The sequence below is a fragment of the Protomyctophum bolini genome (assembly GCF_963924005.1).
Source record: "Protomyctophum bolini genome assembly, chromosome: 15".
Classification (NCBI taxonomy): Eukaryota; Metazoa; Chordata; class Actinopteri; order Myctophiformes; family Myctophidae; genus Protomyctophum; species Protomyctophum bolini.
In genome coordinates, this window is record NC_137876.1 from 19,391,139 (window position 1) to 19,419,045 (window position 27,907).

General features: G+C 42.1%; 3 protein-coding genes across 7 annotated transcripts; all 3 read left to right on the top strand.

Moving 5' to 3' along the window:
- The first annotated feature begins 1,285 nt into the window (after positions 1 to 1,285).
- On the top strand, positions 1,286 to 7,157 carry LOC308329663 (uncharacterized protein). 2 transcript variants are annotated; one of them, XM_080784122.1, is made up of 7 exons: positions 1,286 to 1,403; positions 2,811 to 2,953; positions 3,662 to 3,836; positions 4,745 to 4,884; positions 5,794 to 5,891; positions 6,125 to 6,141; positions 6,184 to 7,157. In XM_080784122.1, the coding sequence occupies exons 2-7, from the start codon at positions 2,945 to 2,947 to the stop codon at positions 6,657 to 6,659; spliced, it is 915 nt and encodes a 304-aa protein (XP_080640248.1). In that variant the 5' UTR covers positions 1,286 to 1,403; positions 2,811 to 2,944; the 3' UTR covers positions 6,660 to 7,157. The 2 variants fall into 2 exon arrangements, with proteins under 2 accessions (XP_080640248.1, XP_080640247.1); XM_080784121.1 differs by having other exon boundaries at positions 6,125 to 7,157.
- A 1,605-nt stretch (positions 7,158 to 8,762) lies between these two features.
- LOC308329267 (uncharacterized protein) lies at positions 8,763 to 12,704 on the top strand. Of its 3 annotated transcripts, none has more exons than XR_013965368.1 (3): positions 8,763 to 9,022; positions 10,034 to 12,378; positions 12,464 to 12,704. XR_013965368.1 is itself a non-coding variant. In XM_080783489.1 (3 exons), the coding sequence occupies exons 1-2, from the start codon at positions 8,970 to 8,972 to the stop codon at positions 11,136 to 11,138; spliced, it is 1,158 nt and encodes a 385-aa protein (XP_080639615.1). In that variant the 5' UTR covers positions 8,763 to 8,969; the 3' UTR covers positions 11,139 to 11,155; positions 11,216 to 12,704. The 3 variants fall into 3 exon arrangements, 2 of the variants coding, with proteins under 2 accessions (XP_080639615.1, XP_080639614.1); XM_080783489.1 differs by having other exon boundaries at positions 10,034 to 11,155; positions 11,216 to 12,704; XM_080783488.1 differs by having other exon boundaries at positions 10,034 to 12,704.
- A 2,573-nt stretch (positions 12,705 to 15,277) lies between these two features.
- dcp2 (decapping mRNA 2) lies at positions 15,278 to 27,654 on the top strand. Of its 2 annotated transcripts, XM_080783276.1 has the most exons (11): positions 15,278 to 15,535; positions 17,319 to 17,470; positions 19,327 to 19,454; positions 21,011 to 21,109; positions 21,981 to 22,133; positions 22,652 to 22,764; positions 23,213 to 23,317; positions 23,617 to 23,743; positions 24,420 to 24,491; positions 24,630 to 24,681; positions 26,701 to 27,654. In XM_080783276.1, the coding sequence occupies exons 1-11, from the start codon at positions 15,483 to 15,485 to the stop codon at positions 26,844 to 26,846; spliced, it is 1,200 nt and encodes a 399-aa protein (XP_080639402.1). In that variant the 5' UTR covers positions 15,278 to 15,482; the 3' UTR covers positions 26,847 to 27,654. The 2 variants fall into 2 exon arrangements, with proteins under 2 accessions (XP_080639402.1, XP_080639403.1); XM_080783277.1 differs by lacking the exons at positions 15,278 to 15,535; positions 17,319 to 17,470 and adding an exon at positions 18,839 to 18,907 and having other exon boundaries at positions 19,304 to 19,454.
- The last annotated feature ends 253 nt before the right edge of the window (positions 27,655 to 27,907 follow it).

Below are 27,907 nucleotides of genomic sequence, written 5' to 3' on the forward strand. Positions count from 1 at the left end.
CCTGGATCAACATTTTCAGATGGGGGGTCGGCGGCATATTACATATACTTTTTGGGGTCCTTGACGACATGAAATATTGAGAACCACTGATGGTTTTTCAGAAAGAAATACATTTTAAAAATATTTTTTCCACTGAGCTTTTACCAAACATGTAGTAGTGTTGCAGAAGGAGTGGAAAAATAACATGTTTTGGTTTAATTTCCCCATTCCTCCATTTATTGGCATTTCTATCTGAAATTTATATTGTAAAATCAAAGTTAATTTACCGTAACTGAGTACGGTTCCATTTGTACACTCGGGAGTTACAGACCCACAAGATTTGGTTCCAAACTATCATTTAGCTGGGGACCCCCTGGAACTCCCTCAAGGACCTCTGGGGGTCCCCGGACCCCACTTTGAGAACCACTCCACTATTGGATAGTATATACTGTAACTGTTGCCTGATCCCAAAGTCACATGAATCATCATGGATTCCAGTTCTCGGTCGTCATGCCAACTGATTTCAGTCATTTGGATTCCAAAGCAGCCAGCATGATGTCAGATGTCCCACACCAAAAATAGCCGATCTACAAATAGCTTGTAGATCGTCTATTTTCGGTTATTAATAGTTATTTTTTAGATCATATAGTGTGTTTGAAGTGGTCTACTAGCAAAAATAGATTAAAGAGTGTTTCTTGGGGCTTTATTTCATAAAAGCAAAGTTTAAAGCCTCAATCTGGTTGTCTCAAAACTGGTTGTCTGTATGAGAACAGCAGGAACATAGATATATGGCCTATCTATCTATCTATCTATCTATCTATCTATCTATCTATCTATCTATCTATCTATCTATCTATCTATCTATCTATCTATCTATCTATCTATCTACCTATCTACCTATCTATCTATCTAAGGCCTAATTGTTTAGCAAACAGATCAAGGACGAGGAGGACTTTTTTCATGCCGTTTGTCATTTGATGCTAGTAACGTGCGCCCCCTGCTGCTGGGAGACGGGTATCTCCATACTGCAGCCTGCTTGTCGTGTTGCCAGATTTTGGGAGAGAAACAAGCAACCAGTTCTAGGACAAAACAGGTACAAAACATTTTCAGATGGGGGGTTATTAAAGGGAAAATGACGTACATTTTGGGCGGTCCACATGAACCACTGCCTTGTGCATGTGCATGGTTTAGAGAAGAAGAATAATAATAATAATAATAATAATAATAGTAATAATAAAGGAAACAATTAAGTAAACCAAAGAATCAACTACACTTTAGAAACAAGGCCACTTATAAATTAATAAGGGGACATGGCAACACTGAAGTGTACTACGGCAAGTCTACAGGGTCCAAATGAACCAACAACAACATCCTACAGTCAAAACTCAAAACGAATCTAAACAAACATGGTGGCTGAAAACGAGGTTGGTGTTTTTCTTACTACACTTTTAACAGAAATAAAGCGTTTAAACTAAAACATTTACAGTTTTGCCATGCGGATAGGTTGTATACCAAACTATCGAGATCAATTCAAGACTCGTAGATGTATTTACGTCTCGTATCGATGATGTTCACATAATGTTCACATAATAAACAAATGTCAACATCGATCAAATTCATCTACGAAAGTCTTGAAGACTCTTGATCAAAGATTCTCAGGCTAGGTTTATCTTTATTTGAAGACACAATGTTGACAACGAACGAGTGACGATTGTGATGATAGATTAGTTCAGGAAACACAGACTCACAATGTATGTTAATGGACGGTAATAACACATTTGTAACTAATAGGAATGATGGACTTTTCCCACCCTTTTTATAATTCCATTGATTGGTACATAGGCCTACATGATAAAAATAGGTCCTACAATTCAGAGTACATGTCATGGTCACAGAGTGAAGATCGATGAATTGAAATGTTGGACCCTGTTGTAAACAAGTGTAGGCCCAAAGCTTTAACAAAGTGTCGTCCACAGCATTGATTGATTGATTGAAATATGTATTAACAGTTTGCAGAATTACAGTACATTTCTAGCACAAACTCAATACAAAGACTTATGAGTGGACGACCCACTAAAGCAATACACTTGTTTACAAGAGGGTCCACCTTGTTCAATTCATCAGTCTTTTTTTTTATTGAGTTGTGCTTTCATGTGAAATGTACCCATTCTGCATACTAGCTGTTAATAAATACTGTCAATATATAAATAATAAACTATATTTGTTTTTTGAATTACACATGAAAGCATACAGAGTGATTTCTGTCTTTACAGAGATACTGAGAAAATGTCCACCTCTTTGTTCTGTGAGATTGTAAACGCAATCTAATCTATTTAATTCATATTTCAGTGAATCGGTCTGGAGCAGGCATACGTAATGACATCTCACGCATTTCTTTCAAATTCAAAAGTAAAACAATAAGATAATTATTAAAGCAGATATATAACATTAAGATCTGAGGTTTACCATTTGCATTTTTTTAAATGAATTGAACATGGTGGACCCTCTTGTAAACAAGTGTAATGCTTAATCGGGTCGTCCACTCACAGTTAACAGTCTTTGTATTGAGTTTGTGCTTGAAATGTACTGTAATTCTGCAAACTTAATACATATTTCAATCAATCAATCAAGCATGTAAAATGTACAGAAACATAATAACAAAAATGCTACTATGCCATTGAACACCCCACCCAGACAAAAGAAAATATTTCCATATTCCCAATTTAGTAATTTAAGCCAATACCCTTGCTTCTGTACGAGTATAGACTCTATCGGCAGTGGCACCCAGGCTTTTATTTTCCAGTGAGTGATCCATATGATATCCCTTTTAGCTTTTAACCTCCACAGCCACAGTAAGTCACTGGGAGGACGGTGAAGACGGCAACGAGTCTCCTCTGATAACTCCAGCCGTCAAGGCGACCATCTTTCTTTTCACCTGGACAGTGAAGGACCTACAGTAGCACATATGGAGGAGGTACAGTACACGCTCCGCTCCCCAACCGGCCTCCTGGTCATGTTGTAGGGATCGTACCTGCTACCAGGGACTTGCAGAGAGTGTCTGAGGGGCAGGGGCTGAAATCCCGTAAGAGGGAACTTTTGGACAAGAATAGCAGATCTACAAGCTCACAACGCCGACGCTGAGAGCTTGTAGATCAGCTATTTTCGTGGCGCAAACCCAGCACTCCTTAGCAAAATATTGTGTTCAAGTTCAGGAGACTTCGGGGGGGGGGAAAAGCAATTCTCCTGAATGCTGCCTTCCGGTATGCCTGGCATGGAAAGGAGTGGCATTTGCATTTCTTTCACCATGTAGTAAACGCTACATTCGTGGTCTGGGAAAGGACAGTTGTTTTTTTACAGACTGGCTCAAGTGGAAATCAACTTAAACGAGACGGGTAGCTAGCCTATAATTTACGTTTTCTTTTTTTTTAAATGGGCTGGTAAAATGTAATTCTTTTTTTTCTCCAGACCGTTTTCTAATGAAAAAAGTTGTTATTTGAATGTAGACTGTACGTTTCTATGAGGAAATAAATTAAAACATAAATGAATACCAGTCCGGTAGGCACATTTCTATTGTACCCGCAGTTGAGAAACAGTGAGCCTAGTCTAGAGCAATTAACAAAAACACATTTTGAGCTTTTTTTTTTAACGCAGGACTGTTATTTTCCCTGTGTTGTTCCTCTAGGTACATAGCAGCGTTTTTCTCAAAACAAACCCACCGCAGGTGACCAAATGCACGGAGTGCTGTTCCCTGTTCCACTGCCCGCTGTGCCCCACTCGCCGCTACAGGCCTCAGACGACAGAGGCCAAGGTCTTGCAGCACTTGGAGGTGCATAAAAGAAAATCTGTTCAATATGAAGGTTGGTTACCGTCTATATACGCTTTGTGGAGTTTGTTCTATGCCATTATTACTATACCTGTTTGTTTGTACTACTACTGCTGCTAAGTAAACTTACTCGTAATAACACCACATACTAGTGTTAGGAGGAATGCAAGAGCGCTCGCCCCAAACCACACTTGGTCAAATACAGCGTTCCTTCCTAAACCTAACCTTATTCCTAGATGTAACCTTAGTAAAACTATACCTTGCCTTATTCCTAAACTTAACCTCAGTAAAACTATACCAAAAAACCTAACCTTATTCCTAAACTTAACCTCAGTAAAACTATACCTAAACCTAACCTTATTCCTAAACTTAACCTCAGTAAAACTATGCCTGATTCCGAACCTTAGGGCCGATTCATACTCCTATTTTACCACTGTTTCGGCGCTGTAGTGCCGAAATGATTTCGGCTCGTCAGATTTTCAGTAGCATCGAAGAGACGACTTTAGGACGGTACCCGCCCCCCCGAACCTCAAATGACGTCACATTGTAGGCACTACAGAGCTTAACCGACTTTTATTCGGCTCTAAAATAGGAGTATGAATCCGCCCTTAGTCCTTAACCTCAGTAAAAACGAATACGAGAATACAACAACCGCTGGTGGCTAGCCGTCTGCGAGTGCTTTTTGGGACGAGCGTTCCTGTTACTGTTAGCAGTATAGGGTTTATACTTACTTTCTTTTTGTTTTTTCCTTTCTTTAAAACACTTGGACTGACCCACCTCTAAACAATGTCTCTGTTTTTTGAAAGCCAGTCCATCACCTTTTGTTTCTTTCCTTGGTTTTCACCTCTATCTCACTCCAGGTTAGGATGTAACACCAGTTAGTTTTATTTCATAGCAGGGAAACCACACAATGTTGCACATGATGCTTTTGTCTCTTTATAGATTTCTACATTACGAGATGCCATCAGGCCTGCAGGACTGGAGGATGCCATTTTCACTGCCCTTTCTGCAGGAAAACAATAATGAGAAGGGAGGATACAGAGAAGCACTTGACAAAGTGCCGACCACAGCCTGTTTTCCAGGTGCATATTTTATTAACCCTCTGGCACAGCTGGGTGGAGGGGTGGTTCTTTCTCTCCACATTATTCACTTATTGTTTTGATCATGTGTCTGTGTCCATACATTTTGGAGTTATTTTTATGTTAGATGTTCAAGCTTAGCTCGTGCAGTACTGTATGTCTAAAACACATGTGCAGACACAAAAGTTGCAATAACGAGGGTTACACAACAGGTGGTTTCGAGGAAGAAATCTGCCATCTAGCCGTGCTTCAACGGTTGCTATGCAGGTCAAGCTTTCTTCGCTGCTAACGTGCCTATTGGACAAGGATGGGTTGGGGAGGGACTTAGTGAAGGGCTAATTGAGTTCACGTGTTTCTTTTTAAAGCTGTTCTTGCAGCAACGCAGGCGTGCATTAATGGTGGTAAAGCACACCCGCTCGTGTAATATTGCTTAATTAAGAGTCAACCAATGTACTATACTGTACATACACATTTATACAAACATCCCAATGAATTCCAATCAATTTTGCAGCAAATGTACATGTCCCAGATATTTGATATTCATGATTAGGACAGGTGTTAGCTAAAAGGAATAATTATTCCTATAAGTGGAAAACCGTTTACTCATTATAACTTTTAGTAGCTTCATTTTTATATATGTTGTTCCAGGCCCTCCACCAGAAGCAAAGACTTCAGTTAGAAACGTTCAGTCTGAAGGAATATATATTCAAAGATTTGTGCCACATTTTCACGATTTAAAAAAAATAGCAGATCTACAAGCTCATAGCGTGGCACTCGGTGCCGTGCTATGAGCTTGTAGATCTGCTATTTTTCAATAGCTAAAGCATAACATAATGCTTAAAACACCAAAATGACTTCCCGCCCAAAATGGGTTAAACCTTTGACTGTTTTTGTGTGTTTTTTGTGTCTCAGGTAGAGGATTGTCTTCGGGAAAGTGATGATCCCATCCCTGACAGACGAGACGACACATCCGATGACAGCAGCAGACCGGAGGAGGACTGCAGAGCAAGGTTATCATCCTCTTGGATTTTTCTTTTTAGTTTAGGTCGAATATCTTTTTAAACGAAAACTAATGACGTTTTGTCTATCATTTCAGTTCGTTTTAGTTTGTTTTGTAAACACACAATACAGTTTCAGTTAGTTATCTTTATTGTTTTTTTTAAATAAATATATATATATATATATCGCTATATTTCGCTATATTTTTCCATTTTAATTTTCGTTATTATTATTTTTGTATTAGTTTTCGACTCATCCTCGGGGAGGACGACTGCAGAGGACGGGAGGACGACAGCAGAGGACGGGAGGACGACAGCAGAGGACGGGAGGACAGCTGCAGCCCCGGCCTGGACAGCCCTCCCTGCAGAGTGCAGCAAGCAATTCAATCCACCACACGCACTAGCATTTGTCAACACTGCAACGTCGAGATCCTTACAAAAAACATGAAGAAACACATTTACAGGAGACACGCGGACACTGCTGTCCGAGGCACTCATGGCGATTCTCATCATCGGGATGCCAGTGTCCCATCCCTGAGGGCTGCCCGACCCACTGTTGTTGAGACCAAAGGACCTAAACGCAGAACAGGACAACACCCGGAGAAGAACGGCTACCACAAGCGACTGCTTGAAGAGTTGGACGAAGACGAGTATTTCTTTTTAAGCTTAGTCCCTGCCTGTAAACGCATGGCTCCGAGAAAGAAGGCACAGCTAAAACTAAATATTATGCAGATGGTTGCACAAGCCGAGTTTGAGGACACCGATGACGGGTTGTTATAAAAAGCAATCGTGGCGCAAACTGTCTTTGTGTTAGACCTGTCATTGTGCACCTCTGTTGACGAGACACATTTAACTATAATCATGCAGTTTGCGTCGAAATTACATATTGATTGATTGATTGAATACTCAAGAAAACTCGAGAAATGTAAATGAGGGCGTGGCGGTCGCTGGGGTGTGGTCAGCACTGGTTTGCTGCACCTGGCCGGCAGGTCACTTCCTTCCCTGTTGGCCCGGGTGTGGCCAATGCTATAGCTGGTGCTGGTTGCACCTCGGTGGATTCGTCTATAGCTGGAAGCCTGGAGGAGAGGGGCAGGGACTTGGCCAAACACTGCTGACCCTGCCAACTGGAGAGTGCAGTGCTTGAGGGTTGGAAGGATGACCTCTCTTACAGGCCAAGGCTTCATCCATTAGAAATGGATTATAACCACATCTTTTGTTGTATTTACAAACTGACATCAACAAATGCAAACACTATGTATATGTACAAAGGAGTAAAAGAAAAAAAATGTTTCGTTTAATATAACCGGTGTTAACCCCTACTACACGCAGCTTTGAGGATGTTTTTTTTTGTAAATTGTACTGCATCTGCATGATCCGATGACAAATTATTTCAACACAGTACAGTGTCAAGTAGTGTATATGGTATCAGGTACGGTCGCCCCTAAACCATCTCGCCCCTCGACTTTTTTATGCCGACTGCTCGGTGCCGTGGTTCTTGTATTCTTTTTTGTTTTACAGAGAATAACGTTTAAAATAAAGTTTAGCGTTAGGCATAGTTTTACCGGGGTTAAGTTTAGGTATAGGGTTATGTTTAGGCAGAGTTTTACTGAGGTTAAGGTTAGGAATAAAGTTAGGTTTAACCGTTTAAGCATAATTTACTTAGGTCACTTTAGGAATGCCAGGCCGCGCAGTTTCCGCCAGCTGTACGCCCGGGGCGAGTTGGTAAAGGGCCAACTCGTCTGGTATTTGTGTATATCACTATACACACAAACGGCAGGGCAGGATTATAATGAAGTGGCCACAGCAGGTGAGCTATATGGTCAGGGCGGGGTGGCTGGAGTAGAAAGACAGACAGACAAGAGAGAGAAACAGGGAAACAGACAAGTTGAGAGACAGATCATGACAGTACTGTACACGGTTTATTTAGCCACTTTGAAAATAGCCGATCTACAAGCTCATAATGCACACTGTGAACTTGTATAGATCGGATCGAATCAAACTGGACGTTCTTGAGTACTTTTTTCTTTTGGTACTTTGACACCAATACTTTTGTACTTTCACTCAAGTACATTTCAAATTCAGTACTTTTACTTGTAAACAGAGTATTTCTACAATGCAGTATTGATAAGCCTACTTTAGGAAAAAAGTGAACTGGTCCAAAGCCCTTAATGCCCTTTGCTGCCGTTGCATTAAGGCTCTGCCACTCTTAATTTGCTTCTAGCCCTCAGATGAAAGTAGGCTTTTTTGAGTGGTGCAACCACTCCAAGGAACAGCAATGAATCCCGATGTTTAGAGTACCACTCGCTTCAGACTGGTCTGATTATTTTTGTTAAATACACCAACCGCCTTTGTATTGGTGAGTAGGTAAAACGTTTTTTTATATTTACGCTACAGACGAGAGGCTGGTCTGCATTTATGCGAGCGTATAGGAAGAGAACATCAGTTCCATAGCTCTAGTGAATGCATTAGACTAGAGCTATGGATCAGAGCTAACTTTCCCCATAGTTAGGGAAAATTAGCATGCAGAATTCTGGAATGCTGGACCAATCTGGAAAATAAATGTGTTCATAAAGATGTCTACTATCACCTCTGAATTAGTTCCAACCCAACTCCCTGGGCCTTGCTTTAAGTAGCGTACTGGGTCAAACTATAGCAAACACTCCTTGGCTTGGGCTAAAAACGGCCTTAGCCACTTTTCCAGAATGTGATTGTATGTATGCTTGGAAGTTGGAACTCAAACTCAAAAGCACACATTGGCTGGACCCGATTGACCCCTGTCCCATCCACCCATCCATCTTTTATTTTGAAGGCACCATACGGAGCATCTTTTCTCTTCCCACCGCGGCTGACTTGACGTTGCCAATTGACATGATGATGGCGGTTGTTTGTTTGGGTACAGGCTTCTGCGTGTGCATCCCCAGTTCCATCTACAGCCGATCATTGATAAATCATTTGTGATTAATTACCCCCGCTGGCCCCTGGTTCTGGAAGTTCCTCCTCCTCATCATCATCATCACTGCCGGCCGTGGTTCTGTTCTGACGCTGATGTTTTTAATATAAATATATGCACTGATCTGACTGACTGACTCCATGGAATCCAAATGGGTCGAGATTCCTTCTGGGGTTCTGGACGACCTCTGCAGGTAAACCTTAATTAATGATCATCACAACAGGGGAGGAGGGGAGGGGGGGGGGGGCATATAGCCCCTTTCGGGATCCTTGGTTACCGACCGTAAACAGAAAAGGTACCGTAACAGAGGGTCCAGAAAGGGGTACATGCGTGTGACCCGGCCCGGGTACCCGGAAGTTATTCGGGAACGCCTGCTGAGAGTAACAAAAACTACTTTCTGGCCTTGACAGCCCATACATCCACATAGAAAAGTCCTATCTGACTGCATTTAACGATGTTAAACTCACTTTGCCATTCACTTTATGCAGTTCCCACTTACTTATTTTGGGACCCTGGATTTAGGCCAGGGACAGGGTTTATAGGTTTAGTTGTAGATGTATTGTAAGCTGGGAACAAATAACCTTTTTTTGCAGGGTAGACATGGATTGACTATAGGATCCTAAACTAGTAACCGTTGCTATAACGTGGTATTGGCCAAGAACGGGCTTGGGTGGGACTTAGCGAAGAGCTAATTGGACCATCTCAGAGATGTCTTCTGACTGCGTGTGTGTGTGTGTGTGTGTGTGTGTGTGTGTGTGTGTGTGTGTGTGAGAGAGAGAGAGAGAGAGACTGCTGTCTTCTCTCTGAGACTGACTGTCTTCTCTCTGAGACTGACTGTCTTCTCTCTGACGCTGACTCTCTGATGTCTGTATGTGAATATGGAATTGCAGAGTGGGAGAAAGGCCCCCTAGCCTAATAAGATTTAGACTCTCGTAGATGTATTTTATCGATCAGTTATTAGTCGATTCTATTTGTTGATAATACTAATAGTTGTAGTTAGTTTTTATTCTTTTTAAGTCTAATAAAAACATTATTATTAAGTTTTAAACTTAATAAAACTGTTAGTTTTAAATTGACAAAAAACGAAAACTTAAGGATCATTTCAGTTTGTTTTAGCTAGTTTTGTAAACACACAATACAGTTATGTAAAGTTTCAGTTATTTTTAGTTTGGTTTTCCTTAACAATAATAACCTTGCTGTGCAGTGGACAGGGGGACGACTGCAGAGGACGGGAGGATGACTGCAGCCCTATCCTGGACAGCCTTCCCAGACGGGGGGACGACTGCAGCCCTATCCTGGACAACCCTCCCAGACGGGGGGACGACTACAGCCCTATCCTGGACAACCCTCCCAGACGGGGGGACGACTGCAGCCCTCCCGGCAGAGTGCAGCGAGCAATAAAATCCACCAAACGCAAACGCACTAGCATTTGTCCACACTGCAACATAGAGATCCATTCAAAAAACATGAAGAAACACATTTACAGGAGACACGCGGACACTGCAGGCGGCTGCAGTCCTATCCTGCACAACCCTCCCCGAGGAGGCGACGACTGCAGCCCTATCCAGGACAACCCTCCCTGCAGAGTGCAGCGAGCAATTAAGTCCACCAAAATCACTAGCATTTGTCCACACTGCAACATAGAGATCCATTCAAAAAACATGAAGAAACACATTTACAGGAGACACGCGGACACTGCAGACGGCTGCAGCCCTATCCTGGACAACCCTCCCGAACCGGAGGACTACTGCCGCCCTATCCAGGACAGCCCTCCCCGATTGGAGGACGACTGCAGCCCTATCCAGGACAGCCCTCCCCGATTGGAGGACGACTGCAGCCCTGTCCTGGACAGCCCTCCCTGCAGAGTGCAGCGAGCAATTCAATCCACCACACATAGTATTTGTCCGCACTGCAACATAGAGATCCATTCAAAAAACATGAAGAAACACATTTACAGGAGACACGCGGGCACTGCTGTCCGAGACACTCATGCCGATTCTCATCATCTGGATGCCCGTGTCCCGCCCACTGCATCCCTGAGGGCTGTGGGCCCCTTTGCACAGCCTTCAGGTGCCCGACCCACTGTTGTTGAGACCAAAGGACCTAAACGCACGACAGGAGAATACCCAGAGATGAATGGCCTACACAAGGGACTGCTTGGGGCGTTGGATGAAGATGAATATTTCTTTTTAAGCTTAGTCCCTGCCTGTAAACGCATGGCTCCGAGAAAGAAGGCACAGCTAAAACTAAATATTATGCAGATGGTTGCACAAGCCGAGTTTGAGGACACCAATGACGGGTTGTTATGAAAGCAATCGTGGTCTTTGTGTTAGACCTGTCATTGTGCACCTCTGTTGACGAGACACATTTAGCTATACTCATGCAGTTTGCATCGAAATTACATATTGATTGATTGAATACTTTATTAGTCAGAAATGTAATCGGCATGAGGTATAAGGATAACACACAAAAAGTCCTGGACCCGTTTCTATCGCAGTCCAGCCGGTCCTATGCACAATTCATCAACATAGCATACAAAAACCCCACAATGTTGTACAAAGGAGTAAAAAGAAAAACATCAGTGAATGACACCTCCTTTGATATAACCGGTGTTGACCCCTACTACACGCAGCTTTGAGGATGTTTCTTTTGTAAATTGTACTGCAGGCTCTGATGACAAATCGTTTCAACACAGTAAGGATATTTGAATGTTTTGCATGTCAACTCAAGTAGTGTATATCTGATCTAATGTTTGTGTATGACATGCTCAGAGAATAGGGATGCTAGGGTTCATGTAGTCATCTACCATCATCCATCAGTGGACCAACGTTCAAAGAGTATATGTACACAATATACACTACTCTAGGAGGTTAAGATTGATGATCTACAGCAGTGGTATTCGACCTTCTCACTCAGGCCGTGACAGCCCCAAAATAATCATATTTGTACTGGGGACCCCCCAAAATCATAATCATATTTCTGGACCCCCACTGTGACAAGCACAGGAAATGTAGGAGTTGAGTCGTCACATTTAGTTTGACTTGGTTCCACAGTTAAATATTGTGAAAACCGCAGATCTTGCGAGCGGTTGTAGATCAACTATCTTCAACTATTTTGGCCAATGTTTGACAGTTAGGCCAATGTTTGACCTGTTTTATAGCATAGTCTATATTAAATGAATACAGTTGGGTGGGAGAAAAAAAAATATAATAACAATAATACATTAATAAAGTAAAAGTAATCGAATCGTATCTCAGAAAATGAGCGATTTTAATTCCCCTCAACAAGCTACTATAGTGTTTTCTATAACCCATTACAATGTCGTTTTATGTTAGCGTTGTCCGGGACCCGTGGATGGTATGTTGGTAACCACACCTAGCATTCCTATTCTGGGAATGAGATAATAGGCCAACATGAGATCAGCTATGTTCGCTACTTGCCATACGGGGTGCATACTTAATTTAGTCTAGTCATCGGTTAGACATATGGTTAACCGTTAAGGTTAGGTTTAGGTGTGCTGCCCTGTGGGATGTTAGGTTTAGGGTGAGGGTTTGAGATACTGTAGGTTGTGGTTGTAGGACTAATGACTGGTCTAACCAATGACTAGTCTAAACCATAAACTGCCTAAACTAAGTTCTGCACCCGTACAACTAAGTGTACAGTGTCACTGTGTCAGGATGTGGAGCATTAACCCATTTAGGCCTGTCTGACATCGAAATAAAAACTGTATCCATGTATCTGATTGGTTGAGGAACTCATGTTTGCATATTTTTAACAAGCGCGCACACCTATGTTTTACAGTCTATGACACACACAAAAACGGTCCGTATGTTTTTCTCGTAGTAGTAGTATACATAGTATTCAGGTAGTATCAGAATTTAAATATCTTGGAATTACACTAGACTCAAAACATTAAAAAAAAAACATGTTTAAAATAAGATTGTATTGGTTAATTTTATTGAAATTCAATTTATCTAACTTCAGACACATTAGACCATATCTAACAACAGAATGCAGCTAAACTCTTCATGCATGCTATGATTGTTTTCACCCATAACATACTGTTTCATAACCTTAAAACCCATAGAATCACTTTACAGACATTAAAAACACTTGACCAAAAGCCCAAACGTTTCCACCATTGCCACATAGTTCAAAAGTATAACTTATTTCATTTTGGCTGCTTTAAACATTTTGCAGATGCTTGTCTCACTTTTAAGATGTTAAATGGACTTGCACCTCCACCACTGAAACAGTTCATAGATCGAAGGGACAGTGGTGACAGCAACAAGGGCAACTATACCAGAGGGGACTGTGGCGTGCCATCCAGATGTAGTGTGTTTGGTAAAACAGTCTTCTCTGTTAGAGCCTCCCATCACTGGAACAGTCTCCCTACAGAAGTAAGAGAGACCTCCCAACCTTCACATTCAACCTGAAGAGGTGGCTAAAAACAAATCAAATCTGTAATCATGATGAGTAATTATCAGCTCTATTTATCACTGGTGTCACTTAAGTTCTCACATCACTCTGTGGTTTTTCTGTCCCCTGGCCTGTACCCTGTTTACAGTTCTTGTATTGTATGTACTGTACTGTATTGTATGTTTTTGTTTGGATAGTTTTATCATCAATTTTAAGAGCTTGCTCAGGGACTAGTCTACAGATGTAAATTAGCTTCTGGCTAACTGGCCCATTTACATGGATGTGAAAACTGACGTGTTGATTAATTAGCATTGTTACTGTAAAATAAATAATTGCGAACGCAGTGAGCACTTACTATGAGACCTAGCAGATCCTGTCTGTGCGTGCGTGCGTGTGTCCCCCCTTTGTGCCCATATATGGAGCTGAGTGATTTGTTTGTGATTGATGCAACACACTCCATATTTGGACGTATAGCTGCTTTGGGGACTCCTTATATGGTTATGGCTGAGTCATGGTGACATGAGACTTAAAAAAATAATAACTTAAAAAAAAATCTTAAAAGAACCCAAATATGTACGAGCTGCGTTCGCTTCCCGCGTTTGCGCGTCTTACTGGTAAGTAAGTATTCACTAACCAATCGGCTACTACTTGGCCTCACTCCCCAAACCCACCTCACCCCTGCCCATTTTTGACAGGCTGGAATGGCTTTGATTGATTGATTGAAATATTTATTAACAGTTTGTAGAATTACAGTACATTTCAAGCACAAACTCAATACAGAGACTGTTAACTGTGAGTGGACGACCCAATTAAGCATTACACTTGTTTACAACAGGGTCCACATTGTTCAATTCATCAAAACATATAGAGACATACAAATAGACACTTCTATGTAGTTAAAGAACAGAACAGGAATTCATCATATATAAGCAAAAAGGGAAAAGATACATATACAGTGAGGGGAAAAGGGGGGGGGGGGGGGTGGGGTGGGGGAGGATTCAGATTTTACAGAGGCCAGTTTCGAATTGCAGCCGTCCGTAGGTGCCCTTTGAGAGCGGTTTTGAAGGAGTCAAGGGATTCACATGTCTTAATGACTGTTGGTAGGGCGTTCCACATTTTGGTGGCATAGGAGCGAAAATAATTTAGTCCCTTGTTTGTGCCGAATCTGGGTTGTACATGGTTTGTTGCACTACCTCTGGTGTTGTGGGTGTGGACTTCGTTTACATTAAGGAAGTATTTAGACAGGTACATGGGTATCTTAGTGGTGTATCGAATCTTGTGGACCAGACCCATTGCAAGATGCTGTACTCTGTCGTCGACCCTAAGCCATCCCAGCCTGTCAAAGTGGGCAGGGGTGAGGTGGGTTCGGGGGGTGAGGCCAAGTAGGAGCCTGACCAGTTTGTTTTAGGACAGAGTTCAGCATCTTGCAATGGGTCTGGTCCACAATATTCACTATTCCACCAAGATACCCATCATGACATGTACCTGTCTAAATACACTTCCTTAATATAATGTCAACGAAGTCCACACCCACAACACCAGAGGGAGTTCAACAAACCATGTGCAACCCACATTCGTCTCAAACAAGGGGCTAAATTAATTTCGCTCCGATACCACCAAAATGTGGAAGTTGGAACGCCCTACCAACTGCCATTGCAACATGTGAATCCCTTGACTCCTTCAAAACCGCTCTCAAAGGGCACCTACGGACGGCTGCAATTCGAAACTGCCCCCCAAATCTGAATCAATCAATCAATCAATCAATCAATCAATCAATCAATCAATCAATGTCATGTTGCACACACGGCTAAAATAGCTCTTATTTGCGCCGCCCTCATTGAAAACAATGCATTTCCAACTCCAGCTTGTCCCAGTTGAGTTCAGTTAAGGCTGCATGAACAGCGCTCGAGCGCTCTCAATGTCATAATAACTCTGTCTCTATGACTCTCGAGCTTTTATTGTGAAGGCACCAGCCGGACGCATCTTTTATTACCACCGCGGCTGACTTGAGGCGACGTTGCTACGCTGCTGCTTTGATGTGATGATGGCGGTTGTTTTCCATCTACAGCCGATCATCTTTGATCAATAACTTTGTGATTACCACCCCTCCCCCGGGTTCTGGTCTGGAGGAGGTTATCGATCATCCTCCGCATCATCATCATCATCACTGCCGGCCGGCGTGCATGGTTCTGCCGCTGATGTTTTTAATATAAATGCACTGACTGACTGACTCCATGGAATCCAAACGGGTCGAGATTCCTTCTGGGGTTCTGGACGACCTCTGCAGGTAAACCTTAATGATAATCACAACGGGTAAAGGTAACCTTTAGGCCAGGGGCTATGGGGTCATATGTCCCCCAGGGCACTTTAATACTTTAGGCTAGGCTAGGCCAGGGTTAGGATTAGTTTTAGCTTATATTGTAAACGGAACAAATAACCTTTTTTGCGGGGTGGGGGTGGGTTTATTATTGTAAGTGGCGAACAAAGAACTTTTTTTTGCGGGGTGGCGGGGAAGAACCACACTGGTTGGTTCCGAATCACCCTGGTTGTTGGTCCAATCACATTTTAAACAAGGTGGACCCTCTTGTAAACAAGTGTAATTGTTTATTGGGTCGTCCACTCACAGTTAACAGTCTTTGTATTGAGTTGTGCTTGAAATGTACTGTAATTCTGCAAACTGTTAATAAATATCTTCAATCAATCAATCAATCAATCAATCAATCAATCAAAACCCTGCCTGGTTCTTCTGTCTGATCCACCAGTTGACCATCTCAGAGATGTCTTCTGACTGGTCGATTCTGTACTATTTTTTATTTTTGTGTATATCTCTGAGACTGACTCTGCATGATACGTCTTCACTTAGTTCTGAATGTAGCCTACCCATACAAAACACGTAGCCTACAGTGCTTTAGTGCTTAATCACCAACATGAATTATGTTTGTTATTTACAGGTAGGTAGAGTAGTGGGGCGAGATGGAAAAGGGGCCACTGTAGCCTACCGTTTACCCTAAAGCAGTGGTTTTCAACCAGTGGTCCGGGGACCACCAGTGAGTGGTCCTTGAGGGGGTTCCAGGTGGTCCCCAGCTAAATGATAGAGAGTTGTTAAACAAATGGACTTTCATTAGATCTTATAATATTGTTTCATGTTACACTCTCAAGAGTTTAATTATTGTTAAACATCGGCATTGCTTAATTTACAAGAAGTCTACATATTAGAAAACGTAGAATAATTGTTTTTTTTATCAACGTTTGCCTCAATACTGGCAGCATCGAATTGGGGGCAAAATCTTATCCAACAATAACAAACATTTTTATGACATTTTTGCCTCGCTGACCCACAATTAAGACTATTTAATAGTCTTAACTATTTAATAGTCTTAATTGTGGGTCAGCAAGGCTAAAATGTCATCACACGGTGGTCCTGCATGGCTCAAATGCCGAATAATTAATGGGCCTTGAAATGAAAAGAGTTGAAAACCTCTGCCCTAAAGCCAAGGATGCTATGTTTAATTGTTTACCCAACATTTTACTTTGTCAGAACTCAGAATCAATACATCTCTGACAGTCTATGGTTTAATGCCTTAATGTCAGTGATTCTCATTTCTCACCCTTCTGTTTTTTAATGTCAAGGACAACAACCCTTTATAAAAGCCTGCAGTTGTTAATTTAAATTAGATAATAACTTAATGGTCTATCATCTGCAAAGTAACTAAAGCTGTCAACTTTTCAAGTTGTAGTGGACTAATGTTATGGAGTAGAAGACCTATAATACTGAGAAATGAAATACCGTACGTACACAAGTAGAAAGGTACAAGACTTTCCCTAAAAGTACTTAAATGCACTTACATTACCATTTCCCATATCTGTGAACATGGCTGGGTGTGTGAACCTGATTGTGTTATCTAATCTAGCAATGATATATTTAAACTATTTTAATCTCTGGTAATATAGCCCCTTTTGGGACCCTCTTTACGATTTTTCCTGTGCATATAAACATAGAACGAGAGTCAACTTTGTTGTCCCTTCCATTTCTTATTCTTTTGTTTTGTTTTGGGGCGGTTGTGATCCAGTCGGTTCATCCTGCACATCCCCAGTGAGGAGAGGGACAATGCCATCCGGGTGTGCTTCCAGATCGAGCTGGCCCACTGGTTCTACCTGGACTTCTGCATGATGAACACACCAGGCCTGCCTCAGTGTGGCATCCGGGACTTCGCCAAGGCCGATATCCTTCTATCTGAGGGTATAGCCTGGGCAGCATTCCATTTCGGGTTTTATGATCCGGTCGGGAGTGGATGGTAACTTTCGTCACGTTGTAGTCAATGATTTGTAGTCATCTGGCAGGAAATCAGTACTATGACTTAAATAATCATCCTCTCCAGACCGGTTCACACGGAGATTTTAGAACACAGACCAGGCTGTCCTCCGAGGTGGAAAGCCTGGTGGTGGCGGAGGTTAATCAGAGGGAGGGAGGGGAGTAAGGGGGTACATTTTAACCCATTCTGACCTGAGATCAGATTCATACGAGGTTTCCATTGGACACACACTGGTCTGATTAACCCATTCTGACCTGAGATCAGATTCTAAAAATGTCAGTCGTTCTTCGATTTTTCAAAAATAGCAGACCTACAAGCTCGTAGCTATTAGCTTGTAGATCTGCTATTTTTCAATAGCTAAAGCATAACATGATGCGAACACCAAAACGGGTTCCTGCCCAGAAAGGGTTAACAGTGATACGATACATCATACATGTCACGACACAAGGTTGACGACACGATACATGAACGACATTGGTTCATTATGGCGATACGATTCAATGATTTGAAATCGATACAGTAACTGTTTAGCAAATACATTGCATAATTATGTGTAAAACTTGTGGATAGCGCAGGTTTATTTTAAGGGAAAGATTTAATATTATGGATATAGACTAAGTAAACACAATGATTCTCTGCTAAATAGATGGACATTGTATTTGAACACATTATGGACAAACGCAATTGCAAAACGATTCAATACCGATTTATTTTCCATTGCGAAACGACACGATACAAAGGCAAACGATACGATATTTGCTGTTTACATTTCGATATACTTATATTTCGATGCGGTTACTATCGTTACACCCCTGGAGTAGAGTGTTTAGCAGCCACGTCCACACGTAGACATCAAAGGGTGATTCAGCCCCTGCCCTTTTTACCCTGCCCTCTCCAGACCATGAATACAGGACTTATTATGGTGAAAGAAATGCAAATCCTTTCCTTTCCATGCCGTACCCGAAGGCAGTATTCAGGAGATTGTTTTATTACATTTTCTATCCAAACTAATGCATTGAAAGAATTTGTTTTAGAAATCCATGTTGTGTGGCATAGTTATGTGGCACACAAGGTCCTGGGTTCGATCCTGTGTGCCGTCAGTGCCCGGCGGGGTTGGTGAAAGGGCCTTTCTGTGTGGAGTTTGCATCTTCTCCCCGTGTCCCCTAGGGTAGGTACCCTCACAAAAATCATGCAGTAATCCTGGTCTCTAAACTACCTGATGGAGGGGAAAGGAGCTGGTCGGAAGTAACGTGTTCCTCCACGTTCTACATGCTACCGGGGAAACTTCCGCCTGTCCGGTGAAAAAGAAGCAGCTTGGACTCCTCATGCATAGAAGGAAGCATGAGGTCAGTCCACTGCACACCCCAGGTTGGCAGAGGTGTGGTGGAAGGAAGTGTAGTGTTTTGGTTGCAAAATCGTGGGATAAAAATGTAGCGAAAGAAAGAAATCCATGTTATACCGCATCTCCAGTAGATGAAGAGTTGCACCATGAAAATAGCTGATCTACAAGGTCTCAGCGCAGCGCTATGCGCTGTGAGCTTGTAGATCTGCAATTTTTTTGCCCCAAAGTGCACTTTTAGGGAATTTCAGCCCCTGCCTCTAGTCTACACCCTCTGCATGTCCCTGTTGTTTACAGCGAGATAGTAAGTAAATGTAAATAGTAAGTAAATGTACTTCCTTATTGTCCACTGCTGGTTGTGATCTGCCTTCTTCCCTTGGTCCCTGTTGTCCACCATTGCTAGTGTTCTCCTTGACAGCAATACACTTTTCCAACATTGTCCGTTCCTGTTGCCTCATGGGCAAGATGTCCAGAAAGTCATCGAACAGTGGAAGGAATATAAGATGGGTGTCCCCACCTACGGCGCCATCATTTTAGACGAAACTCTAGAACACGTGAGTAATTGGATTCTAGCACTGGCTCTCATTGTGGTGTCCGCCCCAGCTAAACGATCGATACTTATGACCCGTACGCGTCTGCACCAGCACCAGACATGTTATGAGCTGCTTTCTGTCGATGCATTCCGTGCAGGTGATCATTTTCAGTGTTCGAGTTTAGAAGCGCTCGTTGGAAATCACTCATTGGCCCTGCGTACCACCTGTTTTGAAATTTACATTAATCCGAGAGGCAGCAAGACGTTGCGTTACTGAAAACGAGGGCTTCCAACAATTCCAGCAAAGTTCTTGACAGAAAGTAGCTCATAACATGTCTATGGTAGATTTTTATGAAACAAAAACATTGCAGATAGAAAGAGGATAATGCACCAGCATTAATTAATCCCTCGATAGCGTATTGCCAAGGTTATATCGCATGTAACACTTACTTTGAAGAGCCAAATATCCGTAATCGCATGTTACAATGACAAACTGCTAAGTGTGGTCTCATGCCCGGATGTTGTTGTGTCGGCCGGTGGTTGAAAATGGCGACCGCGAGTGTCAGCCCGCCTGCTACAACCCGTTGAAAACCCTTGTATTCGCCAGAAACGGCCCCCTCAATGTCGTTTCTGAGATACAGAGCTGTGAATGGTGGGCTTAGATTGTAAGTGGATGCGCGCGCATGTTCAAAATGGCCACGGCCAGTGTCCCAGTATGTGTTGATGCGGGTATCAACTATCAGCTAGCATTACGATCGGATCAAAGAATGGATTAAACAATACAAACCCGAGAATGTCGGGTTTGGCGGGCTAGGGTACTAATTTAAACCTTCCTCGTTTCTGGCGGACTCCGTGTTAATACAATCTGAGAACTTTTCTGTTTGCATGTATGGGCTGTCAATGGCTGGTTTTGTTGCAACTCTAGATTCAACCCATTAAAAAAATTAATTGTACGCGCGGCGAGGTCATGGGGCAACAATGTTGTGCGCGTGCTCGCTTCGTGCACACGCCTGCGACTCACCAGACCTGGATTCTGTTTAGCTTCTTTGTTCTTTTTTTTTTTACGCTTGCATTGTCGCGCTGGAGCAGGCCAGTGGTTGATCCAGGCGACAACGTGTGCGTTCATCGCTGCCCGTTTGAAAGGACCTTATGGCTGCACAGTTTATCGTTATCGTATCGTTATCGAGGTATGAACATGCGCAATATCAGTATCGCTATTGCGATATGATATATGGTCAATATATCGTTGATATATCGTGCGTGATATTGACTTGTTATGTCGTTTAAAAAAAAAAAAGAAAGTTTAGTTTTCAATGTTGCAACACTTATAGACATATAGAATTTCGACATTTCAACGGTAATATCGGATACCGTATCTATATCGCAATATTTGGCAATAATACAGAGACATAAAATTTTGCCCACATCGTGCAGCCCTAATACACACACAAAGCTGTGCATAGGCCTAGCGGCCCTCAAAAAATTGTGTTGCAAATTGCAGCCATTTTGTTATCCTTTTGTAGTCGAGAAGAGCCACACAATGTCACTCCTACTAACTATGATGTCACTCCATTGTAGGTTTTGCTGGTTCAGGGTTACTTGGCAAAGTCAGGGTGGGGATTCCCCAAGGGGAAAGTCAACGAGGATGAGGCGCCGCACGACTGTGCCGTGCGAGAAGTGAGTCTGTTAATCCATTTTGACGATTCTACAAACAAATGTCTTCTAAATCATGACAGTTTTCTGAAAAACCTGTGTTTCTCTGTCAGTGGTTCTCAAACTATATCATGTCGAGGACCTCCAAAATGATGTGTAAAAGCAGATCTACAAGCTTGTAGCGTGGCACTCGGTGCCGCGCTATGAGCTTGTAGATCTGCTATTTTTCAACAGCTAAAGTTTAAAATAATGGTCTAAATGGGTTTTATTATTCAATTAAAGGTAATGCATGGCATTGACGCCTGAGGAAGGTCTCACGACCTCCTAATAAAACTCGAATCGGCAAGTGGCGGGACTGTTGCATCGCATGATCGCTATTATTTTGCATGTCAGAATTGGTTTTGTGTTTCTTAATCTGTATGAATTCATCAGTTGGAAAATAGCAGAAATAGACAATCTACACGTCGGGATCTGGTATATCTGCCATTTCTGAAAAGTTTTGAAAGGTGATTAAGTATATTGGCCTGTTTTGGCCAATAAAGCACATTATTTATTAGTACTGGTCCGGGTCATTGTCACTTGTCAGTCATTTATTTTTATGCCAATTGATTGTCAACTAAAATGACATTGCTTTTCTTTGTATGCCAATTGATTGTCAACTAAAATGGCTTTTGCTATTGCTATTTTCAGCAAGTTTAAAAACGGTCATTGCGACGAAAAAAAATCAACTGTAGATTTAGTCGACTAAAATCTTATGATATTTAGTCGACTAAAACTAGACTAACGATAAAACCTTCCAGGTGACTAAAAACTAAATGAAAACGTTTCAAGAGACTATGACTAAAACTAAAATCAAAATTAGCTGACAAAAACAACTTTTGTCAACTCTTTGCAGGTTCTGGAGGAGACGAGCTTCGACATCAAAGATCGTATCTCTAAGGACGTGTTCATCGAGCATAAAATCACCGACCAACTGGCCCGCCTGTACATTATACCCGGAGTGTCCAGGGACACCAAGTTCAACCCCAAAACCCGCAAGGAGATCAGGGTACATATCGTGTATATATATATATATATATACACCCACATCTTTCACCCACCCATCCACCTGCCTTCTGCCTAATGTTGGACGTTTTTCATTTCAAGACTGGCAACCAACGATTATTCTTTTTAGTGATCATTCTATTAGTTTCTCGATTAGTTCAATTGACAAAAATATATAATTGTTTTTTTTAAATCGGTTAGTCTAACTGGTGCCAAGAATATGGAAAATAGTTGTTCCAACAAGCTTGTTGTGATCCTGTACATAATGCTATTTCTGCTACTTCTGAAAATTGATTGATTAGAATTGGTTGTTCTTGTAATCGATAAAATCTATTAGTTTGATTCACTATTAGATCCCCTAGTAAAAAAAAAAACCTTTGCTATTTTAGCTATTTTCAAAACATTTTTTATTTTATTACAATTGAGTATTCTTTATAATAGAGTTTGTTTAACTGTTGCACCTCTAGTTATAATAAAATAAAATAAAGTGTTTTCATTGCGTTGGTGTTTCTCCTCTTGTAGAACATCGAGTGGTTCCCCATTGAGCAGCTGCCTTGTCACCGGAACGACATGACGCCCAAATCCAAGCTGGGGTTGCCCCCTAACAAGTTCTTCATGGCCATTCCCTTCATACGGTGAGAGATGAGAGTGCTGTGTCCACCCAAACCTTATGAGGGGCCCGTGTCCACTCAAACCTTATGAGGGGCCCTGTGCCGTGTCCACCCAAACCGCTCAGGTGTTTTTTTTGAGTGGCGGTGGTGACGTGCTGATTTGAAAGGTCCTCGGGTCTAAATGTGTTATAATCCATTTAGACCCAGATTAAAAAAAAAAAAGCTAATATTTGAGTTGGAAACGTTTGCTCTGAAAGAATATATATATATATTCAAAGGATTTTTCTTGGATCTTTCAAAAATAGCTGATCTACACAAGCTGTGTGCCACGTTACGAGCTTGCAGGTCTGCTATTTTTCAGTAGCTAAAGTATAACATGATGCTTAAAACACCAAAAGGGGTTCCCGTCCCGAGCGGGTTGAGTAACATGAATAGATTGAGGTGGTTGTTTGACCTGGGTGTTGGTCCGCAGGCCGCTGAGGGAGTGGATCGCCAGGCTGAAGGGCGAGTCTACCGACAGCGACGACGACTTCCCTGGCAGCGCCGGAGCGACCTGCAAACCTTCGGAGAAAGCCCGGTAACTTGTTTTTTATTTTTATTATAATACTTTTTGTCTCAGAGCCTCAGCCTGATGGCAAGTGCTAAACCTACTCTCTCCCCATTCCTTCGGCCTGGTGGAGACAACAACAACACAATAAATTCACTTGTTTTTTGGGCGTTTTTTTTCTGTCTGATTTAACATATTCGGACCATTTAGTCCAAATCCAAATAGCTTTTCTTCCTCAGTTCTGAGTGAGTTAGACTTTTGTTTATATCACGAGTAATCTCAATCCATTCTTCTACTCCATACATCTTTGTTTTCATGTACCCGTGTAGGTCCAAACACAGACGGCCGCAGCTTCCGGACGCGCTGTTGGGAGACGTGTGGGGCAAAGCCAGGCCGCAGAAGACCCTGCTGGGACCGCTCAGCCAGTACGAGCTGAACGAGTGCATGAAAGCCAAGGTCAGACTCATTCAACAGCAGTGTTGTTTTTGTCGACTAAAACTAAGACGAAAGATGTTTGTCGACTACCTTTTTTCGTGCTCAGACGCACCCACCCACACACATAGTAAGGGAGTGGTTGCACCACCTTAAACGGATATTTCAACCCTAAAATCACATTCTTTCTATCGATTACTCACTGAATTCAGTATTTCTGAATTTGTAACTTTGTACAGTTGAAGCTGTGACTGAGTTTTATAGCCTTACAGTTGGAAGTGCCTGTCTTTTGTTTTCATTATGTGGTCTTTGTCGCCATCCTATGGACAAAGTTAATACTGCAAGTGAGATTCGTCACCATTATAAAGCATGGCTCTCAAATCAAAGATGCAAAGCTGTTCATTTGTCACTCACTCGTACAAGTACATGCATTCTCCACAGACTGTGTTAACAACATATACAAAATAATTGAAAATATGATAAAGTCTGCACACTGGTTAAATGTACTTTGTTGTGTTGCGCTCTCAACGTTTCGATCACCAGATCTTCCATCAATAGTTTTCTGATAGCAATATACTTGTAGAAGAAATAACCACGCATTGATATCTAAGCGCGATGGACGAGCTTTCTTAAAAGCATGTGTCAAGTGCAACGTAAAGTAACATTCCTCTTGTTGGTCCCCCCCCCCCCCCCCCCATAGACTCCAAACATGAAAGGCAGTCGCAAGTCCCAAGATTCTCTGAGCCTGAAGAAAGGAGCCAATGGCAACGGGGTGAGAGCAGAGCATAACCTCGAGACTGAGTTTCTCAGTAGCTCCAGAAAGATCTTAAATGGCATGTGGTGTGATGAGGCTCTCATGAAGTCATTCCTTGATGATGTTTTTTATTTTATTTTATTTTTTTCCCCACAGAAAGAAGAGCGCAAATTTCAACCCAAAAGACTACAGGACAACTTTGACAAAGGTACATTCAGTTGAGAGAAAGAAACGTTTGTTTGGAAGCGACATTGAGCTTCGGTAGAACCTTGGGTTGCGCAGCTGCCTGTCTGGCCCTGGGAGATGGTCCATTATCTTTGTGTTGTTTCCTCTGTGCTCTGTAATGGAGGAACCACGAATCATGATTCACTCTCATTCTATGGTCAAACAGATCTCAAAATCACATTTTACACAATTGTTACAAACATTATGATTATTTTAAATAATGACTACTCAAAGTGAATGGATTCGCTACTGCCAGTTCCTCCTTCCCACCTACCAAAGTTACTTTTACCACTTTAACCCTGTGGGGGGGAAACAAATCTATGTACTAGCATACAGTATATAACCCATTTTTGAGTGGTGCAATCACTCCAAGGAACAGCAATGTCCGTGTCCGCCTATGTGTTGTTCACCTATGTGTTGGTTAATGAGCACCAGTATGAGTACCAGTGGATTGTGCCAGAAACAGAGAGAGAGAGAGAGAGAGAGACAGTGCTGCACTGTTGCCTGCTAATGAGAGAGAGAGAGAGAGAGAGAGAGAGAGGAGGAGGAGGAGGGGGGTGGGGAGAGAGAGAGGGGAGTTGCACCACTCGGTTCACACGGGTGTGATTTTTCTCCCCAATTTAGTCGTTAAGCCAATGAATTCCTCCCCACACACATTTGTCTGTTGTGACTGTTGTTGTGCACCCTACTGACTCACCTCCCAGGGTTGGAGGATGTAGAGTAGGGGTACTCTATTTTGATTTTGATGACAAATCATGACAATAAACACAACGTTATGGGCCGATCAAATAATTAGTAAGAAGAAAAACAAAACAAAAAGTGTTGTACCCTGTCTTTCTAATTATATGGTCTGCCCAAAACATTGTGTTTAGTTATTGTCATGATTTGTGACGATCCGAGTTGGCTTTGTCCACGGTGTAAACGTCTTTAAATAAATACTTTTTGAAAAGCCTATGGGGAAACTGAACAGGGAATTTACTTGCTGGGCCACTCGTCGTTCTGAAAGGGGGCGGAGCTGCGGCGCTCTATAGGGCTTATTAAGCAGTTAAAACCTATATACCCTTAGCCACTTAACCAACGACATGGATGATTAAATTGATTAGTTCGATAAACTGTTGCGCCCCTAGAATATTCACGATATAATTGCAGTCAAAACGTGAATTCAGATTATTTTGGGAGCTACAGATGGTACTGTTACACACCGTATTTCCATTGTGTTCATTATTTATGTCGCCAAATTTCACAGTTTACTTTTATGACAAATTATTATTATTATTACCATCTGACCTTGACGGGATCAAAGTTTTCTTTGCAATTCACAAATATTCCACTGATAATATTGTACTGATAATACTCGTTAACTGAGATTCAGAATGTAGAATTATTGTTGGTCATCCTGTTCCAAATTATTTTGGTTATTCTTTCCCCCCCCCCGGAATCTAAAGTAATTATTTCAGGGGTTAAAGCTGCAATAAGCAATAATATGTCAACATTTTAATGATTATTTTTTGTTGGTATTCAGACAGCCAGCAATGACTAAAACGCTCTGTAAGGCTTCACTCACACCTGTGACCTTTCGATCTAGCATACAACATTGATGCATGCTAGATGTATGAGACTTGTTTACTGATGCAGACTAATTCTTTACTCATCAGACTTGTCTGAAGTGTACTGTACTGTACTGTACTGTACTGTACTGTACTGTACTGTACTGTACTGTACTGTACTGTACTGTACTGTACTGTACTGTACTGTACTGTACAAGCCCTCCTTCCTGGCCTGTGTGTTTCTGTGCCTGTGTGTTGGGCTGTGCAACAGTGACACTTTTTTTGTTGTTTTTCTTCTTTGTAATTATTTGTTTGGTTCAAAATATTACCGTCTTTAAATAAATACTTTGGCGTCGCCATGACAGGGGGTGGGACTGCGAACGCACTATAGGAGTGGTAGCACCACTCCAAAAACGTTTCGTATAGCAGCTTTAATCTTGTGCTCTCTCCCACAGAGGCGGTTTTCTGCAGTCCCACCAACGGCCACCTGGCACTGTACAACAACAACAACAGAGACCACGAGCAGCTGTTCTCGTCCCGATCGTTCCTCAACTTCAAGTTCGACTGGGAAGCCGTTCTGAAATGTTTTGACCCGTTATGATCGCACCGCCGATGGAACGTCCGCGCTAGCTTGATTGGTGTCGGCTGCTTTTTTGGTGTTTTTTTTTAAAACGCCATTGCTCCGAGGAAGCGGGCCCAAATAGTGAACAGTGAATCTCAACTTTTTTTTCTTTCTTTTTACTTTTTCAAAGACCGCCACTTTGATATGCATTGGGCCACGGACCCCCATTCGATCCCCAATCTGCAATGTAAAGTCCTCATGGTCAGTGGTTCCTTTTGAACACACTCGGAGTTACAGAGCCGTACGGACCCGGAGTTGAGAACCGTTGATCTAGAAGAGGGTGTGTCTCTCTCTGTCCAGCTAATCTTTGCGAACCACTTTACTGAATATTTTTCGTATCTCATATTTGTGTGTGTGTGTGTGTGTGTGTGTGTGTGTGTGTGTGTGTGTGTGTGTGTGTGTCTGTCACATTGTCGGAATTCATAATGTAAGATCTACTGTCCCGCCTTCACTCCATATTTGGGCAAGACTGACCTGACCAATATATGACATCATGCGTATGACATCATGCGTATGACGTCAGACAGAGATCCATCCTCCAGAGAAGCCATGCCGTCGTTTGACCTCGTCTTGTTTTCTTTTTTTTCTTTTTTTTTTTTAATTGATTTATATTTTATTGAAAATGTTATTTTTGTACGCAGGACATGATAATGATTGAAATAATACAACACACGACGACAATAAGAACGACTACAAAAACAATAATAGATCATTATAATTGTCCCAATAATGGACAATATAAACAACAATGGATGAACAACAAAAGAAATAAAACGATACAAAAACCCACAGTTGCTTATCTTGATTTATCAAAATGAATGATTGACGTGCTGAACGAGTGGGAAGTTGCACTCTCCTCAAATTGAGACAAACGTAATGCTAAAAAGAAGGATGCGCGTTTGAGAACCATTTAAAAACAATGCCTTACAGTACTTAAGGACCCTGCACACTGGACGCGTTTTCGGATTTGAAGCGGACTCTTGAGCCCCATTGCCCCATTGCCCCCGCCGGCTGGGGCAGCGGCTGTCCACCTCCATGAA

Bases quoted from the DNA above. Each gene is read 5' to 3' on its own strand.
- LOC308329663 (XM_080784121.1), top strand. The intron at 3,837-4,744 runs GTTGGTTACCGT...GTCTCTTTATAG, and splicing joins AAAATCTGTTCAATATGAAG to ATTTCTACATTACGAGATGC. The intron at 4,885-5,793 runs GTGCATATTTTA...TTTGTGTCTCAG, and splicing joins GACCACAGCCTGTTTTCCAG to GTAGAGGATTGTCTTCGGGA.
- LOC308329267 (XM_080783488.1), top strand. From the start codon at position 8,970: ATGGAATCCAAATGGGTCGAGATTCCTTCTGGGGTTCTGGACGACCTC. The intron at 9,023-10,033 runs GTAAACCTTAAT...CTTGCTGTGCAG, and splicing joins GTTCTGGACGACCTCTGCAG to TGGACAGGGGGACGACTGCA.
- dcp2 (XM_080783276.1), top strand. From the start codon at position 15,483: ATGGAATCCAAACGGGTCGAGATTCCTTCTGGGGTTCTGGACGACCTC. The intron at 22,765-23,212 runs GTGAGAGATGAG...GTTGGTCCGCAG, and splicing joins ATGGCCATTCCCTTCATACG to GCCGCTGAGGGAGTGGATCG. The intron at 23,744-24,419 runs GTCAGACTCATT...CCCCCCCCATAG, and splicing joins ACGAGTGCATGAAAGCCAAG to ACTCCAAACATGAAAGGCAG.